Genomic DNA, 20,065 nt, shown 5'->3' on the forward strand with positions numbered 1-20,065 from the left:
CTCAATCGCCGCTCCGAGACCATGCATTTTGGGCAGCCATTCTAGGCACGCCGAGTTCGATATATCAGATGTGAACTTCGTTATAAGGAATATGTCTCGCGTGTATTTCCGTAACTGATTTATTTTTGTTCGATATATAGCATAATTCGCTCTATGTGGGTTCATTGTAGTAGGGTTTGACTGTACCACGTGACCATGCCATGTGACAGCACACGGTTGGATGTATTGGCCACTGCGCGCTAATTACACAGTGCTACAGGATGAACGCGCATGCTGGTTTCTGGGACAATGTGCCTGATCCTAAACCACCTTGGCCAGTAATCATTTCTCCTCTCTTGTGAACTAGGTAAAATATATCACAAATTAGTTACGCCCGCCCACATGCACAAGAGAACGCCGAGCAGACGAATACAAGGAGGTCTGCTAAAAGCTACTGTTACGAATCGGCCAGCGCCGCCGTACTGTCCCGCATCACTCCTCGGCTGTGCGGCGAAGCCCCTGCGTGCTCCTTCGAAAACGCGCAACCATGTCAGTGGCAAGTTGCGACAAGCCGCGTCAGATGCTTCGCTCTCAGCCCTTCAAAACTTCGGCGGCTGGCGGCGTGGCTCGTCTCCACGCTCTTCAAGGACACAGAGGCCCCGTCGATCGCAACGGAGTCCTCTCTCCCCTCTCTCGGACTTAACGTGCCCGAGGCTATGAACGGCTTATGAACTCTGGAAAGAGTGTTGTGCGTGTTCCCACATGTTGCGTTTGACCGTTATCGCTTTTGGGTATAAATAGAGCTTCCCAAGCGTTGTAAACTATTCCTGTTAGAGCAGCGAATCAATGTTGTCGCTCTGCTCGAGTCCTGTATTGTAACCTCGCCCGTCGGGGCATTGTTCTTTGGCTTCGGCTCACCTCTCGCTATGAAGTAAACAGTTTACGTTGGCCTATCAGCTCTCGGACTTCTTCCCGGCTGCAGTTGGCCTTCACGGTCGCAACAACTGGTTGGCAGCGGTGGAATGGCAACTTCGTAACACCTGAGGCCAGCGGTGCGAGACCCAACACCACGGACTTCAAGGCGGCTTCGGACTTCGCAGAATTCACGGCGGTCAAGGGTGAGTGCGGGACTTTTCTTCACTGAGTTTTACCAGGCTTCTGAGGATAGCTGATAGGGCGTGTGTTTTTGTCGCGTGGGTTATTCACGCAAAACATTTTTGGAGCAGTGGGAAAGCAGTACTCTAGACCGGCCATGAATTTGAAAGCGTTGAAAAAACCGCAGTTGTTGGAGCTTGCAAAAGAGTTGCGCTTGGATGTTACGGACGCGCTGAGAAAGCCAGAGCTGATACAGGCTATACTCGCTGTCGGCGCTGACGATGAGGAGCTGTCGGAATGCATTGAGTGGATCAATGGCAGGGAGACCGCGAAACGTCAGGCCGCAGAGGCGGAGGCAGAGGCTGAGCGTCAGCGTGAGGAGCTCGAAAGGCAGGAACGCGAGGAAAGAAAGCGAGTACGGGAGCTCGAGTGGCAGAAACAAGAACAGGAACGCAAGGAAAGAATACGCGATCTGGAACTCAAACACGAGGAAACGATGCGATGGTAGGCCCTCGATATCGAGCGAATCCGAAGGCAAAGAAAGAGGCTCGAAAAAGAGAGACCCCAACGGGAGAACAAGCACCTAGAGCACAAAATTCAACTCGAGCAGGAAGAAGCGAAGCCTGAGTTTGAATTGTTGCTCGAAAAAGACCTCGTTGTCGGGGAAAACACTGTGCCAGCGCTGCCAGTAGCAGACGCTCGGGAGCGCGAGTCGGAGGCGACGGTTGCGGCCAAGCAGTGTGGCAAGGTTGCTGAGAGAGATAACGACGGCGCATTAGCTCAGACTGTCGGCAGAGGCGGCAGAGGGCAGTGCGTGTCCACTGAGTGCGATAATGTGTCGGCGCTTGTTTTGGAGATCTCGGCGGAGTGTTCGGACGGTTCAAATTTGCGGGAGACCTTGGGAGCGGCTACCGATCTGAACGTGAACATTTCGCGAGATAGCGAGGTTTCGCTGGAGTGCGGAAACCATGAGGCTACCGAGAGGCCGCACGAGTCCGCTAAAACGGAGGTTGTTCCTTCGGACGGTAGTGCGGAAACGAGCGATGTGGTGGGAAAGCCTGCAGCCGAGGCAGCAAACGGTTTGCACGGTTCAGTTGGGAGTCATGACGATCTCGCCACTGGGCAAGCCGATTCCGTCCTGCCACCAGCTCAGGTAACTGACCTCGAGCGAAGACCAGCCGAGTTCGTAGAAATTCCGGCGACGCGGGCAACTGAGCCGTCTTTTGAGACAGGGCAGCCTGGTTGTAGCATAGTTCTGGCAGTGAGGAAGCAGAACGGGAACACGCTTCGGTCTTCGCGTGCCGAGGCTGTCGCTGAAAGCGCGAGGGGCGACGAAGTAGTGACTGTTGGAAGCTACGAGGTGTCTAATGAGCACGTCGTGCCCTTGTCACTCCCTGCTGATGCTCCCGACGATAGGCCAGCATCGGCAGAGCTAGTTGAGGTTCCGGTGTCGCCTGGGGCTGAGCCGAAGTTGGGAACCGACCAGCCTAGAGAGAACACAAACGCGTTCCGGCGTTTGCTTGCCGAACGCGTTCGCGAAAAGGCGAGCAAGAAGGAGAGAGAAAAAACTTCCACGCGTAATTGTGGCGCGCGTTTCAGTGCGGGCACGCGAAGGGGCAAAGCCGTGAGCTCGCATCGCGCCAAGGGAACGCCGCCTCCAAAAAGGAGTGTGTGCCTCTCGTTTGAACGTTGGAAAATCTCGTTCGCTCCTCCGCGCGCTCGACCTTTGTCAAACAAGACGACCGGTGTCTTTTCACGCGGTCGCAGCAGTCTCTTTCAGAGAATGGGCGCACCTAAAGTGCGATACAAGAAGGGGAAAACTCGAAGCAATGATGAGAGCTCGAATCGCAGCTCTCAGCGCGAGAAGTGGCTTGTAGACGCCTGACTTTCTCAATTTCATTGTTTTTCCTGGAGCAGGTTTCGCCCTTTTACGATTACATTTTTTTTTGTGTGTGGGACATTTCCAATCACGCGAAATGTCACCTTTCAAGTTTGTCACTTGTCTAAAGTACTGCTGGGCAAAAATATAACTAGAGTAGTTAGTTATTCGCGTACTTTTTCGCAACTAAAAGCCTGGTAGATCTTCAGTGTTGATTTGTCTTCGCACTTGCCGGCGATGCGGTTGTGTCTTCCTGTGTTGTTCTGTTGCTTGCCTGACCAAGCCAGAGACGTTCTTGGGGAGCCACTACTCGTCCAGTGACCCGCCCGGTGAAGCTCCAGCACAGTGTCGTACAGACAAGGCCTGGAGTCGAGCGTCTGCCGAGCACTTCACTTCGACAGCATCCCTCCGGACAACGGTTGAAGACCCTTATCCATCGGGATCTCGGACCCCCGGCGGAGAAGCTGTTACGAATCGGCCAGCGCCGCCGTACTGTCCCGCATCACTCCTCGCCTGCGTGCTCCTTCGAAAACAGGCGCAACCATGTCGGTGGCAAGTTGCGACAAGCCGCGTCAGACGCTTCGCTCTCAGCCCATCAAAACTTCGGCGGCTGGCGGCGTGGCTCGTCTCCACGCTCTTCAAGGACACAGAGGCCCCGTCGATCGCAACGGAGTCCTCCTCTCTCCCCTCTCTCGGACTCAACGTGCCCGAGGCTATGAACGGCTTACGATCTCTGGAAAGAGTGTTGTGCGTGTTCCCACTTGTTGCGTTTGACCGTTATCGCTTTTGGGTATAAATAGAGCTGCCCAAGCGTTGTAAACCATTCCTGTTAGAGCAGCAAATCGATGTTGTCGCTCTGCTCGAGTCCTGTATTGTAACCTCGCCCGTCGGGGCATTGTTCTTTGGCTTCGGCTCACCTCTCGCTATGAAGTAAACAGTTACGTTAGCCTACGGCTTCTGGACTTCTTCACGACTGCAACAGCGGCTGGCCGCTCGCATCATACACGCTACCACTCGTATGTCGGAGGCCACGGAGCTCGGATCGGGTGCCCCCGCCCGGTCGCAACACTACCTATAGCTTAACAGTCAACCTACGAGGAAAGAAAAAATATTGTGGGTCATGTGCTGGGCTGACTCCGGCGGCTCTGGAAAGAGAAACGGCCGAGGAAGCGGCGTCAACGGAGGTGGGCTTGTGAAGGCTGGCTGCGTGACGTCATGCTGTCTCCCCACTTTTTCCTTCCTCCATGCAAACTCTATTGCTGGTCAGCATTGCACGTGCATTTTCTCCACTTTTCGAGGGGTTCGGCTTGATGGCCAACCCAGCCTTAACCCCGCTAGACCAAGAAGGCCTTAGAAGACCGTTTCTGATTGGCTTCCCACCTTTGCAACAAAAGTGAAAGCCAATGAGCACAGGCTTTCTGGGAGGTGGCGATAATTGAATAAACTAAGGCCCCGGTTCACTCTGGGCACTTTGTCGCTTGCTTTTCAACATCATGGAAAACAATGAAAAGGGAAATTTCAGCCTAAATCTTTTTTTAATATATTGCGATAGTATACCCGATGGCATAAAGACTGCGTTATTGGTATAAGCTGACTCCTGTTTCGTGAAGAAACACAAGAAGGGAGCGGTGGTGGGGCCCCCATATCCACCAGTGGAAGTCAGGTGGTCTGCCAGCCTAGATTATTTAGTTCTGAGCAAGCAAGACATCGTTCGTTGTCGAACAAAAGCCGAGAGAGCTTCGAAATGCGTGATCTTGCTTCCTTTAGAAGTTGCTTTATTAATAGCACTGCGGCAACGTAACTCATCATTTGAATGTGTACCATGATACAATTAGTGTTCAGTGTTTTTTGTGTCTTTTTTCCTAACCTTTGAGAGTGTCTTTTTCCCTTGTTTATTTTCTTCCCTTCCATTGGTGCTTTTCGAAGACTCTTATCAGGATTTGTGCTGTATTGTGTCTGTGCACTTATCAGGTTATAAATTGCTTCCCTGCTGAAAATTTAACATAACTTGTGCATCACTTAACTTCCTGAACCCAGACACATTGCCTGAAGATGCACCAAATAAAAATTAACTATACTTGACTCGTTCAGGAGAGCACAAATAAAAAAAAATGGCATGGCATGTGCACTGCGAGTGCTTTATCTGCCGTATGCCATAAGAGCAGACTCTCCAGGAAATGGAAGTGCTCTTTTTGCATCCATGCTTGGCACAGCAAGCAGATCAGGTGCAAGTGAAGTGTGTTCGACATTTTGGCACACGTTAAAGATCCCCAGGTGGTCCAAATTAATCCGGAGCCCTCCACTATGGCGCGCCTCATCGCCTGAGTAGCGTCAGTGCATTAAACCCCACAACCAATCAATCAATCAATCAGGTGGAAGTGGTGAAGCTTTGATTGGGCCAGTCATTCCTTGCACTATGTCTGCCCTAGAAGCTGCCAAATGCAAATATCAGAGCTTCACGCAGGGAAAATTCTGACATGTTTTTCAAAGATGGGATATCTGCAGCTCTCACAACTGGCAAAAGCTTTTTATTGAAATAGTTTTTCTGCTGCTCAGCTTAGTTCCGCATGGCCTTGTTTGCTTCCAAAATCTTTTGTTGCGTGTGTGTGTCTGTTTATTAACGTCTCAAATTCCAAATTATTATCGTCTCTAATTTGGCATTCGGAAAGTGCCAAATTCGAATGAGAAAATGTCGAAATTTGAACTTCGAAGAGTAGGTAGTATACTGTTGATTTGAATAGGCATGGACAGGAAAGTGTTAATCTATTTTATTTTCTGATTTATCAAGTTCATATCATCACATGTACTACACAAAAAGTTTTTGTCAGTGATTAAAAGAATCCTGGTTGAGAGATTTTCTTTGCTTATTTGGCAGCTTCAGCAACAATGTTTTCGTTGCTACATTAGTAAAAGGATGCTCATAGGGGGAGAAGAATTTACCTTTGCATTGGAATGTGAAACTCTTCGTTGTGTTTGGGTAAACTCTCTGGGAGCTGCATAGTATGCTGATTAAAGAAATTACAGATTGCTGCAAAGGGGTTGATTCTGCTGCACATTGGGCTTGCTGCTAGGAAGTGGGGACATCATTCGCTTTATCACAAACTTTCTGTACGGTCCTATGTTCAACCTTTTGGCAGGTGAGGTTCTTGTTTAAAACTTAGTCTACTGTACATTTGCATGGCATTGACCAATTGGGCAGAATTAAACCATCTCGCGGGTTCGATTCCCGGCCGCGGCGGCCGCTTTTCTGATGGAGGCGAAAAGCAAAAACGCCCATGTGTACGAGATTTCGGCGCACGATAAAGATCCCCAGGTGGTCAAAATTAATCCGGAGCCCTCCACTACGGCGCGCCTCATCGCCTGCGTTGCGTCGGCGCGTTAAACCCCACAATCAATCAATCAAGAATTAAACCATCGTGGCATGGCAGACATTTTTCTGATGGAGGGAGAAAGGAAAAGTTAGTGTGCTGAAAATTCTGCGTGCAATAAAGGTTCTCAGTGGGCCAAAACTTATCCAGAACCCTCCACTATGGTGCAACTCTTAGCCCAGTGGCAGCAACAGCACGGGAAACTCCCAAAACTGTAATCAAGTTAAAACTAAGCATGCAAAACTTGTCTTCGTTAAAGGTCCCCAGGTAGTCAAAATTAATCCGGAGCCCTCCACTACGGCGCACCTCATTGCCTGCGTTGCGTCGGCGCGTTAAACCCTACAATGAAAAATGCAAAACTTGTCTTAGCTGGTTTGCTGCTGGGAAATCTGTGGACAGGTTTTGACATGAGAGCAAGCTTAATACTGATAATTTTCTGGGGGATATAGGTGACAATTTGTGGGGGGATGCATCTGACTCACTGGGGGTTTGATTTTAAAAGAAGACATATCTAAATGGTTTTTTTCCTCGTCACAAGTCAGGCACATCAGGGGAATGTTTGTTGTAGAGCAAGACATAACAGCACGAAAAATTGATATGGACTGGGAGCTAAAACACTATACAGGAAATGGCTACTACTGCTCGATTGCTATTTACGTACTGTCCGGTTTTGGCAGCTCCCCCAAGTTGTCAAAGCCCCAGTTGAATCATAAATTGGTGGACGAAGTGGGTAAAATAGTCTGAACCTTTATACACTAATTTCTCATTAAGGACAGCAACATTTCAGATGAAGCGAAGCTGTGTGTTGTCTTGATGCTCCTTTTAATTAATGACTCCATGGTTTTCTTTCCAAATACTCGGCAAAGCCGTTTTAATCCAATCGTAATAAGTGGCGGTTGTAATACTCTTGTCTAACGATGCCTACTAAATATCTACTTCTGAACAAATGTCTTATAGTGCAATTGTGATGATAAGCTGTGAACAGTCCAGAAATGATATGAAAGCTTTGTTTCAAAGCTGGCTGTGGACCTTGTGCATTGTGATCATTGCTTGATGTCCAGCCGACTCGTTTAGGAGAGCTGATGTGCGACGTCTTGACATGCAGGGACGACCTCCTCCTCCTCCTCCTCCTCCTCCTGCTGGTGCTCGGCTGGTGGGCGGGCGGAGCAGGCACGGGTGGGGCGCAGTGCCCGCTGCTGCCATGCCGCTCTTTGGCAAGTCCCAAAAGAGCCCCTATGAGCTGGTCAAGGTGCTGCGCGAGGCCGTGCTGGCCCTCGAGCGCGGCGACAAGAAGGCCGAGAAGGTGGGTGTGTGTGCTGCTCGACCACGCGGCCGGGCTGCATCTTCACACACTGTGGTCGTTTCTCTCTCTCCCTCACTCTACGGATCCGCGGAGTGGTTTCATGCGCCCGAGTGACGTAAACCGCGACAAAACTGATGGCCCGGGCATATCTGCGTCCGGCAAATGGGGTCTGGAGAGGCTCACAAAACCTGTTTGTTTGCTTCTGCACAGTGGCTGGGTGGTCAGGAGCATGGCTGGCAGCCAGTGTTGTGGTGATCGTCTCAGCTGCATCATATTCCACTAATGTCGATGTACCTATGAAACTGGAATATTGATTGGAGGCATGAGCATTTAATATGACTGCTTACAATCTGTATTTTTTTCTTCTTCCCTTCGAAACCACATTCAATGAAATTGCTGCGGGTACAGAGGTCAAAACTGTTAACAACAATGCGCGAACGAGTGGCTTTCGAAACATGCAGTACAGCCTGCTGATAGCCACTGGCGAGACCAGGAAGATTAGGGGACAGCACTGTGGCGGCTTGGCATGTCAATGCTATTGTTTCTCTTTTTTTTTACGTTATTTCTTGGCTGGCAGCTTGCATCTTGTTTGTGTCTCTGTGTGGAAAAAAAGGGATAACTAACATGTGAATAATAACACGGGTGATTACCGTCTTAAACATGACGCACAAAGCTTTGGGCTACATGCGAGACTTTGCCACTTCGCATGCGTGTGCATGCATGCTAGAAATTCACGGTGCTGGAATGAACACCTGTGCCGAAGGCAAGATCAGAACTTTACAAGTTATCAGCCAAAGATAATTTTTAAATAGGCGTTAGCGGCTGCGCAGTGTGGGACTGTTTATGTCCAACCTTGCCCCCCAGACATGAAAGCAGCTGCTATAGCTTCCACATGCCTGGTTGCCACAGTGCCGTCCACTAATCTCTAATCTCACTGTTAATGCCCGTGACTATCAGCAGGATGTGCTGCATGTAACAAAAGCCACGCGTTGTTGTTAGCAGTTTTTACCTCTGTACAGCGGTGTGCTTCTCGCACAGTGCATAATGTTGGCACTTTGCCCTGTGTGTCATCAAGAGTGCGTTTAATCTAGGCGGGCCCTAGAAATGGCCCCGGTCACTGTGTGCACCCCAAAATGTGCAGCTGAGCCTAGCTGCCGCTGGCATATAACACTGTTCTTCTGCTTGGTTGTCTATGCAAGCTGCCCACAACTTTGGGAAAAGCACTACGCGTAAGTAGCGCTTGTCACTGGTACACTCTCCTTCGCTTGCACGTTGTCTGTCCCCTGCCTGCCCTGGCAATGCCCATTTCGCATAGAAGGAAGCGTGCTGTTTCCGTGAAGTATTGTCGAAGCTTTGTAAGGAACGGTCAAGAGATTCGCTTTGCTGGTGTATGAAGTCGCTTAGTGCATGGCCAGTTGTTGCTAGCCACTGGAAATGCATGCCTAGCCTGTGTGGTCTTGGGATCAGTGACAGTAATTTTTAAATGCCCCTCCAAGCAAGCTTTTGTAATTTAAGTTGCAGGCTTGTAGATTGCAACACTACTGTGGTATCAATTGGGCCGTGAAGGCTGGTTAAGTTTTCGTTGTGTAACTAGTACTCTCTTTGTTTTTATTATTTTTTTTATCTTTGCTGTATAAGATATTCTCATAAACAACATTTTTACTGTTTTAATGCAGTTAATTGCAGTAAGAAATTCATACTCCTAAGGGTTAATGTAAGATCTGTATTTTTTCCAACACTGTACAAAGGGGCCTGCATCTGGCCGCACTTGTCAGTTTGGTTTGGTGTACCAATATTTTGTTCACTACTGCTTACTTGAGCCATGTCTCGTATGAAGCGCGACATCAGTAGGTATGAGCATCTCTAAAGAAATCTAATGTATTTCAAGGCCGCAGGTACCTTACGAGTGCACACCACTTTTCTTTGCTTCCGTTTCTGCTGCTTCAGCAGCTTCAGGATGACGCGTTCCTGTTTCAAAGCATTCATGGGAGTTAGTATGGTCCTGTGGCTGCTTGTGTGCACTTGTCCCATTTAAAAGTGGTGTACGTCCAACAAAAGCCCACAGTTTGGGTTGGGAAGTGTGACGCTGAGTGGTTCCACATGTCATTTCTCACTTTTCTTTGCCCCCGCCCCCAGTGGTGCTGATAGTTGAACGAACGGGGTGAAGCAACAGTGCTGCCCATGATGCGCTGCAGCCAAGCCGGTGATCACTGAGCGAGTGGCCGTTGTTTCAAAAGGGGGGCACCTGTCCACCCGTTTGTAGCTGTGCGCGAGCAACTTTTGCAAGGAGCGTTGTGCCCTTGTCTCCCTGTCGTGTCGGGCATTGTGGCCGCGTTTCCCCCCCTCTTGTCGCGAGCGAGAAGGCGTGACCGAGCTGTCACTAGCGCCGGCCTTGGGAGGGCCCTCTCCCCGTGCGGGCCGAGTGGCAAGATGGATGTGTGCCCGCGGGGTGCTCGTTAGGCCGCCGCGGGTGTGCTCCTTCCTCCTGAGCGGTGTGCACTGTGCAGGCCCAGGAGGACGTGTCCAAGCACCTGGTGATGATGAAGAACATGCTGTACGGCACGAGCGACACGGAGCCCCAGACGGACATCGTGGTGGCCCAGCTGGCGCAGGAGCTCTACAACACCAACCTCCTCCTGCTGCTCGTCCAGAACCTCTCCAAGATCGACTTCGAGGTGCGCATCGCTCGCCAGTGGTTCTTGGTGCTCCCAGAATGACTTGTTGGTAAACAGTGGCTAGAAGAATGCTAGAACCCTTCGTCTTTTACGCGTCTGAAATAAAAGTCCACAAGCTACACCAGAGTGAAGGGCGCCTGATTGGTTTGTGCTGTTCAGCCTTCTTTAAAAGAACAAGAATTGGAACAATTGCAATGGGTGGCTCTCTGGTGGTCCATTATAGGAGTGACTGCGGTACAAATGACTCTGTGAGCTCTGCCCCAAAGATGAGATGTACTGCCAGATGTATTGAAAAAGCAACCATCTCGTTCTGCAATTGCACGTATACTGATATGGGAATACATTATGGTTAAACATGGTCAAGTAACAAAGCTTGCCCTGGTAGGCACACATCGTCTGTGGTCTTCATACAGGGTTCGCACAGGTCCTTGAAAACCTTGAAAACCCTTGAATTTAGAAGTGTCAATTTCAAGGCCTGGAAAGTCCTGGAATTTTTAAATGGTCCTTGAAAACCCTTGATTTTTTTCCGGACAGAATCAATGGCCCTGTTTTTTCACAAGAGTTTAAAGTGTTTGTCATGGATTTTAGGTCTCATGTAATGAAACATCGTAACAATCAAGTTTCAGTGTATTGCGTGAAATTACAAGTTTGGTGGATTTTCATTATTAACAGGGCAACATTGGAAGCAGGCACTTGTCAATCCAATCTATATCGCGATACAATCCAGTGAAAGCCAGCTTCTGTTCTCCATCTTGCATCTTCCATCTAGTCTGTGGACGCTTGCTCATTGCATGTTTGCTGTGCCTCATACGCTCTATCTACGTTTGCTGTTACGTGCAAATGGTGGACGTGTACATAGTTCATCCTGCTTTGAAGCAACACTTGCTCGATTTAATCTCGGCTGATCCTCTTGCTGACAATGCAGGAGATGCAGGCAACATTAACTAAGTTTTGAAATCAAACAGCCTCAGCAAAACACCAAGGAAAAAGAAAAACCTCGAAATACCAGCCATGAATTAAAAAAAATGAAGCTGGGGGAGCATTTACGAACCCGTTAGCACCTATGTAAATGCGTACTATAATATGCTTAGGTATTGTGCAATAAAAAGCTGTTGTATTGTGTTGAAAAAGCTATAGATAATCTCACATAAAACATTAGATGGGGACCTTGAAAATGTGTTTTCTGGTCCTTGAAAGTCCTTGAAAACCCTTGAATTTTTGCTTTTGAAGCCTGTACGAACCCTGTTCATAGATTACCACTCCTTTGTTGAGCATGCCTATTTCATATTTTCTTCATTCTGTGTAAACATCATGCACACACATTCCCGTACCCATTAACATCACCAAAAGGCTTTTAAAATTATGCACCGACTGCAATACCATAAAGACAACCTGCAAATTTGCTTTGTTTCAAGAATTGCCTTGTCAGATGACTAGAAAACACGGCAGTAGCAATGCGAACTACATTAGATTAAGAAAACAGAAGAAAACGTGGTGATGGCGCATCTATACTCCTGCAATTGCCCGCCATTATCAAGGTATTGATGTGCGTGATTAGCAGATGCTGACAAAGGCAGTTGCAAATTAAAGAGCATAGTGGTCTTCCAAAATGAACTACGTGGGATTAAAAACCGAAATGCTTTTTTTTTTTTTTTTAGTGGTGATAGAAGTGACATAGCTGTGTCATGAAAATTTGGGCTAAAAATGATGGTTTAGTGGCAACACACCTTAAAAGACACAACAAATTCAGAATGCAGGTTTGGTACATTAGTAAGACTATGTCCCAGTAACGATGGTACCAATTTTAATGTGAACTCCCTACAACTAGTCCAGATAATAAGCAAAGTAAGCTCAATAGATGATAAGCTCGATGCTGTCTCGGTGATTTGAACCCAGGGTGTGTGATGTTGCGTGGCTTGTTCCTTTTTTGCCCTTCCATGTTGTGTTCAGTTGGCTAGTATGGCTAAAGTAATGGCAGATACTAGGGTTGTTTTGGGTTTTATAATTTTTAAAATAGGGGGGGGGGGGGGGAGTGGGTTTAAAATCGGGTGCTATTTTTCGAACTCGTAATCGATTTTTTTTTTTTTTTTTTCACCATTTCGAAATTCGGGTTTTTCCGGGTTAAATACACAGATGTACCAGTTAATACACTGAATTTGTTTTGATGCTGTTATGAGTTTAACTCTAACGTATTAAAACTGGTGTTTATGCTCAGGGAAAGAAAGATGTGGCCCAGATCTTCAACAACATCCTTCGGCGGCAAATAGGCACGCGTTCGCCAACAGTAGACTACATCTGCACCAAGCCAGACATCCTCTTCACGCTAATTCAAGGGTGAGTTTGCCTTCACACCGTGAAATTCCTCGCAGCGGAATTGCCTTGCTCCCTTCGGGAAATATTTTTCCTGATGACACGTTACAACTGTGGGGGCCCTTCCTTGACCCATGCGCAGGTACGAGAAGCAGGACATTGCGCTCAACTGCGGCACCATGCTTCGCGAGTGTGCTCGGTACGAGGCCCTGGCCAAGATCATCCTCTACTCGGATGAGTTCTACAACTTCTTCAAATATGTCGAGGTCTCCACGTTCGACATCGCCTCCGATGCCTTCTCTACATTTAAGGTCAGTGGGCGTTCAAACCGTTCCCCTGCTTCTCCCCACGTGCACCGCTTTCTAAAGGCAGTGCAATTGCTTCAACCTCCGCAACGCAGAAAAGAATCTCTTCTTTTGCACTCCACTACTAGATAGATACAGTGCTGCTGTTGGTGGAGGTTTTTGCTTCGACCCTCCCAGTGTTTAGCGTATGTAGGGTCGTGTGTTTTGTGTTGGCTTGAGTTCTGGAACGTGGTATTGCGAAGGCGGCTGCTGTTAAACAGCCCTGGCCTCCTGTGCTGAGCCGGTGCCTGTCGACCGCCATTGCAGGAGCTGCTGACGCGTCACAAGATGGTGTGTGCAGAGTTCCTGGAGCAGCACTACGACAAGGTGTTCTCCCACTACCAGAACCTTCTCAACTCGGAGAACTACGTCACGAGGCGGCAGTCCCTCAAGGTGACTGTCGTTGCTGTTGTGGTGCTGCCCTGCTCTTTTAATCTGCTCAGGCTGAGATGCAGTGGGGCCCCGATGATAAGTCCCCAATTTTATGACGATCCGCTTCTTAAGATGGATCACCGTGGGCATGGTTAACTCTCCATAGAAACAATGCATTAAGAACCCAGTGATGCAACACTCGGGTGCACGTAGTCCGCTTCATACGACGGACGCTGGTGGGGATAAACCAGCGTTTTTCCTACCTTTCACGTCGCTGCGTCCCGACCTTTATTTCTTAACCTCTGTTTGGTGCTGCTTGATGTGCAAAGATGCCCGCGGCGGGCCCGACCACTTGCTGAGCAGACTCAAGCAAGCAGTCTGGTACTGGCAGGCAGGCCGTGGGAGCTTTTGACAGTTTCACACGTTAGCTACGCACCAACGCGCCAACCGCAACACATCAAAGTCCAGCTAGCTGGCGGACCGCCAATTTGATAGTCCCATAGAGCTGACGAACGTGAAAACAATGGGCACACAATGCTCGCACGCGTGTACGCACAAATGTAGTACCCCACGGTGGTGACTGAATTCCCGCTTTCTTCGCCTGCTTACCCTCCCCTGTATCACTTGCCTGCGGCCTTGACTACTCTCGCCTTTTCCCCTCTCTTATTGCTCAGGCGCGTCGGCCTTCCTAGCACATCTCGCACGCACGAGGCGCAGGGCTGGTGGCCTAGTACAGATGCTGTGGGGGCGGGGGGCACAAAATCAGCGTGTTTTTTTCCTTTTTGTTTATTTATTTACTTGTTTATTTTTGCATTTCAGTTAGGGGTTCGCAAATTACGCGACAACGTGCTAAATGTAGTAATTTCAATCAGTGCCTAACCCAGCAGTCACGCGAGACCCTCTATTCGTACCGTTTCGTATACGACGGACGCTTTTAGCGCGGTCCCTTGAAAGTCTTATTATCAGGGTTCCACTGTATTACACGTGAGGGAAGAAAGAAATGTGGCGAGACAATATGAAAGTGGCTTCATTCAAATAGATTGCCTCGTCAAAATAACACCCATGTTAATCTTAGTGTGAACCTGAATGAAATAAGCTTTTATATAATGAGGAAAACACAAATAAGGGCAATGAATCACCAGATACATTCCCACACTCAGTTTGTTATGCTATTTGTAACGATGGGCTGATGCTGACAAATTCAACTACAAATTTGAACAGTATGTGCCTAAAATTAAAAGTGACATTTATTTGTGGCAAATGGCTGCAGTGCAAAACTATGCAAGGAATGAACATTATCTGGAGGCAAACACATAGGACTGGGGAGGCTCTGCACCATCCCATGAGCCACTGCCATAACAACATGGCAGGTGTTGAAAAAGTCTGAAAAATTGGGAATGAATCACACTGGCAGTGCTTTCAGAAGGGCCCGAGGGTTCGAGCAGACACAAGTTCGTGATGAATTTTTGGGCTAAACATAACGGGGATTGAGGAAGGGCATTCAAGTATCCTTTCCAATTCAAGTATCCTTTCCAATTATGTCGGCTCGCAGTGAACTCGGCTCGTCCAGTCCTACTTATTGAAGCAGGCACACCATCTGTGGCGTCTCTGTAACACAGCATTTCTGGCTGACTAGACTAGTTACCCGCAGCGGTGGCTCAGTGGCTAAGGCGTTGAGCTGCTAAGCACGAGGACGCGAGTTCGATTCCCAGCCGCAGCGGCCGCTTTTCTGATGGAGGCGAAAAGCAAAAATGCCCGTGTGTTTGAGATTTCGGCGCACGTTAAAGACCCCAGGTGGTCAAAATTAGTCCGGAGCCCTCCACTACGACACGCCTCATCGCCTGCATTGCGTCGGCGCATTAAACCCTACAATCAATCAATCTACTTGAGTTGGTCAGCCATTCCAAATTAGTCACTTCACAGCAGTGTTGTGTCAGTGTACTGAGTGGTTATTCTTGGCTAGTCCTCTATGCGCATCACATCACAGGGCTCTTGCCAAGTTGTACAATGGTTAGCATTAGCATATTGGCATTTTTGAAACCGAATGGAACAGCCACGTGATTGAGTAGAGTACAAATAGAATACTTTTCTAATAGTTCTGCCTTGGCTTTGAAATAGTAAATGTATCTCTTTGCACACAAAAGCATGCCAGGGTAATAATTTTTGTGCAGTAATGAGATGACCCTTGAGCACGTCCTCAAGGGTCCTCAGTCATGCATGCCCAGGTGTGTTGTGGTAGCTTTGAAAAGAACTTGTCACATCTTTGAAATAGTAAATGTATCTCTTTGCACACAAAAGCATGCCAGGGTAATAATTTTTGTGCAGTAATGAGATGACCCTTGAGCACGTCCTCAAGGGTCCTCAGTCATGCATGCCCAGGTGTGTTGTGGTAGCTTTGAAAAGAACTTGTCACAGCTCAAGGGGCTTGTTAAAGAAAAGATTGGAATGTACTGTAGTCGTCAAAATTAAGGGTTAAAATTAAGGGTTTGATAACTACCTTGCAACATTTAATTTTCTTCATCAGGTGACAGCATTTTACCATGAAAGATGCCATCATTCTTATGGTGCAAGTGAAAAAGAGAACATAGTTCTAATTGCTAGCCTAGCAGAAAGCTAAACAGAACTTAGTCCGTTACAGAAGCTGATGAAAGAGTTGTGCATCATCTCGGTTTTCAAAAGGGCAGCTCTTGATCAAGCTTCTTGGTGCTTCATTTTGGTACCATTGCATGTACCTGGGGCTCCCTCCTGCTAACATACCTAGAGAGGGTCAAATTTCTATGTTCTGATTTCCTATGCCTTCAACGTTGTGGCAACTTGCCTGGTGGTGACATGCTGTGTTTCCCTGTCTGCTTGCAGCTACTAGGGGAACTCTTACTGGATAGGCACAACTTCAGCATTATGACACGCTACATCAGCAATCCAGAGAACCTGAAGCTCATGATGAACATGCTCAAGGAAAAGAGCCGCAACATCCAGTTTGAAGCCTTCCATGTGTTCAAGGTGAAACATCTCTTGCAACATCCCCCTCCCTCTCTTTCTTAAAAGTGCGGAGCAGTTTAGGGGCCCGCTTGTCGTTGCTCGTACAGCGTCACGCACCCAAACAAAGGCTTCGTAAAGAAAACCACTTTGCCTGGTCGGGACCAAAACTCGGTCCCTCGCATCACGAAGCTGATGTCACTCCCATCGTGCCACAGACACACGTCATCCATGTGAAAAGTGCTGGGGTGATCTTTGCACCAGGCCGTTGCCACGGACGCTGCCCTAGCTGGGTTGCAAATAAGTACACAATGCTATAAAATAAAGAAAATCGTGAATTAATGCATTAATTACCCCAAAATTAATTAAACTCAATCTGTTGTTTCTTTATAGGTCTTTTCAGGGCTGCGGCACCCTCTTTTGACTACTTTTGGTGTCAATGCAAGGCTAATGCTGAAACTAGTCGCGCCACCGCCCGTGTTGGCAGGCTCCGCACTTTCCGACCGATGGAACTGCTATTTTCTCTCTCTCTCTTTTCCCTTTCCATACCGCATTCAGCATTTGGGTACTACTGCAGACTACAGAGCTGTGGTAATAGGGTGCAGACATACCACCTCAGAAGCATCTGCTGCCAGCTGCTAAGCCCCTTCATTTACCCATCCCAGAGTCGTGGCAAATTGCATACGTTTCTCGTGTGCGGGGTCACATTCATGTCTGAATACACAGCAGCCATGGCGGTTGGCTTTGAGGGAAAGCGTGTGACCATGCAGAAATGCGCCAATTTTCAGTGTCATCAGCAGAATGGTTTTATGCAGTCAAACCCTGCAATAACGAAATTCCCACGGACGCAACGAAATATTTTCGAATCCTCAGTGAGCGTCTACAGAAGCCCATGTATTTATTATCTTGCGACAACAAAGTGTTTTTGGAATGCGAAAACAAAATTGGCTGCAAGTCCGGTCGGCATTTTATCTATCCACTCGAGGCTAAGTGTCCAAACAGTGCTCAAATATTTTTTTTTTTTTGGCATAAAGGCGCGTTAACTGCCACATTGCACTTGCATGGCCGCCGCCATATTTGTTTTACAAAAACGAAACGTGCAACAGGCGGCCATGGAGGCAGCCTCGCAGCGGCACCACCAGGGGGCGACACATGATGACTCATGGCACAGCTTTGGCTATGCTAGCCGGCTACTGCTGAACAGTGCACATGCAGTCATCGTGTTTGTGACGTTTGCTCTCAATAATATGCCTCCGCCAGCCCAAAAGCATAAATTTTTATGGCTACCATATAAGGCACCCAAAGTTAGTGGCCCAAGCGGAGGAAGGGAGGATAGCGTCAATGAGTTTGGAACCGCCTTCAGCTCGCTCTACCATTTTGAAAATGGTGCACATGGTGCTTTAATGGTGCACGTGTGTAAAACGAAACAGTGACAGCTGCGGCCTTTCCGGACGTCATCAAAGCGGTGCGCGCTTCATTTTGTGAACAGCATTGGAAAAACGTGCAGAGAAGGCGAACCGCGGGATGTTTTGGATGTGTTTGACATGATTATGTCGTTCTTATGTGCGCACCATGACTAGCAGTGAACCACTTCTTGTAGTGTGAGACCTGAGCTGTGAAGTTGCTGCTAGGTAAGGTTCACAAAATAATATAATCTGACTGTTGGACGTAAATTTTTGGTTTGGGGGCGATTTTCTGGCTGTTTATGCTTCATTCTCATGGCAACCAAATTCCTGCAAATACGGATTTTTTGGCTTTCCCCAGCTGTTTTGCCATTTAGGGGTTCAGCTGTAAATTATTCAGGCTTTCAGGTGAAACTTCCACATGTAAAGCAGATAGTGGCCACCATGAGTCTATTGTCTGTTTGTTTGTTGTCCATTTCCAATGCTGGAAGACCCCTGGCCTCCCAGCCAATCATCTGCAAGGACACGTCCCATCTCAACATATTATGATGACTTTTGTGATTATGGACAATGTCCTATTCCCTGGAAATGCCGCACTGAGAGTTTTTATAAACTGCAGCACTCCATAATGAGGGCATGGCAAACTCCAAATTTTTATGTTGATCTTGTCCAAGGGCAGCTCTCAAGCTGCCCTGTGCCGACAAGCTTGTGTCATCCGTTGCAGGAAAAGAGTTAGGAAGTGCAGGAGAGTTGGGCCTTGGGGGTTTTGTGAGCACTTCAGTGCACACCAAATTTCACTACGGAGGTTTCTACGTTTTTGCATTCTGTAGAAATGTGGCCACTACAGTCGTCGCCAGCTATGCAACTTGACTGCTGGACCACATAGGCCTAACCAACGCCGCCTGTATTAACATTGCCTGACGCGTCGCGCGCTTTTCAATTGGAAGGGTAGGGACGCTTAGTTCAGGCACTGATCCGCTATGTGGCGCGTGCCGGCGGATATCTCGCCTTACGTCACTGCTCGAGAGTCGCGAACGCTGCACCCACTTCTAAGACGTGTGTCTGTCAGCTTGCCTGTTGGGCTTCAAGGGCCGTTTCGCTTACATCTTAGCCGCGACGGGGCGCTAGTTCTGTGGCGCACTTAGGGTGCCTCGATGCACGCCCCGCGCATCGAGGCACCCTAGGCGCACTGGGGATCTCGTTCAACGTGTCGCTCGCTTCATAATTGCTGCATTTTTCCAAAGATAGAGACGCAGGCGGACTGAAATAGTGTAAGAACATACTGATTGTCGGGTAGACATATAGCTAACAGAAAAACGATATATTCGGATGGAGCAGCCATTTTTTACTGATATTTTTCTTTCTGGAGTATTCAGAGAAGAAAAAATTGCGTGCACGTTTTTTGTTCAGGCGCTCACTTCTACGATTACTTTCCTATGATATCACGTGCTTGTAAACTTCAGAAAATTATAGGAAACAAAAGGATAAGCAGCTGGGATCCCGCCGCGCTGTCCGGGCGCTTCTACAGTACAGTCCTCAATTTTAGAAGTGCGTACCGATGCGGAGCGCGAACAGCAGGGTTTGGAAACAATACCTAAATGCGGAGGGGATAGAGGTGGGATGCCCCACTCAGAAAATTTCAGGGCCTGTGATCCGAGTAGATAAGCGTGCAAAGCCGGCATCAGCCTGCGGCAGCGCAAGGGATTTTGCTTCGTGACAAAGGAAGTTTTATCAGTGACAGACCAAGACAGACAGGCATGGTGAAAAACAAGCAGGCGTAGGAGCGCCGCCTCGGGAACGCTAAACAAACTTTCCACTATTTTGCGTAGTTTCCGAGAAGCGGCGCTGGCTGGCGGACACGAAAGCACACTGGAAGGCTACGGAGCGGGGAAGGGTAGGAGAGAGCAACAGGAGAGTGGCTGTTTGGCCATTTTTCGCTCACGCGTGAGGTAATGTTTATACAGGCGGCGTTCGCCTAACCCTTGTGCAGTGAATGAAGCTCAGTATTGAGCACACAAAGCTGCACTTTATATGCGAAGGTTTTGAATGGCACTGCCACACTGGAAACACAGTTTGTTGAGCACCGTATTTACTCGCGTAATGAACCCTCCCCCCACTTTTCTTCTTGAGAATTTACTTTTTTGTCACATTGAATAAAACAATGCAGGAAGAATATGTTTTTACCTCAGCATTTTTAGCATTTCTGCGTATACTGTAGGGTGATATCAATCCGCCTCTTTCATTGCGGTGTGCTGCCACCTAGCGTGCCTAGCGGAAGTTGAAGCTGTAGGGTTTGCCGGCGTTTCCTCCGGCTGCGTTCTCGTTGTATGCACGGCAATCCCACATTACGGCGAGGAGCAG

General features: G+C 48.3%; 1 protein-coding gene across 1 annotated transcript in view; it reads left to right on the top strand.

The window, feature by feature from the left end:
• Positions 1–20,065, top strand: part of Mo25 (calcium binding protein Mo25) — a 28,568-nt gene that overhangs the window by 3,610 nt on the left and 4,893 nt on the right. Inside the window, exons 2-7 of the mRNA XM_077699842.1 lie at positions 7,427–7,624; positions 10,132–10,299; positions 12,515–12,633; positions 12,752–12,920; positions 13,221–13,346; positions 16,182–16,325. Of these exons, the coding sequence (XP_077555968.1) occupies positions 7,523–7,624; positions 10,132–10,299; positions 12,515–12,633; positions 12,752–12,920; positions 13,221–13,346; positions 16,182–16,325 (828 nt within the window). The 5' untranslated portion in view covers positions 7,427–7,522. The remainder of the gene's footprint in view (positions 1–7,426; positions 7,625–10,131; positions 10,300–12,514; positions 12,634–12,751; positions 12,921–13,220; positions 13,347–16,181; positions 16,326–20,065) is intronic.

Source organism: Haemaphysalis longicornis, unplaced genomic scaffold (assembly GCF_048455015.1).
Source record: "Haemaphysalis longicornis isolate Haplotype H1 unplaced genomic scaffold, Haemaphysalis longicornis Haplotype H1 scaffold_2, whole genome shotgun sequence".
NCBI lineage: Eukaryota > Metazoa > Arthropoda > Arachnida > Ixodida > Ixodidae > Haemaphysalis > Haemaphysalis longicornis.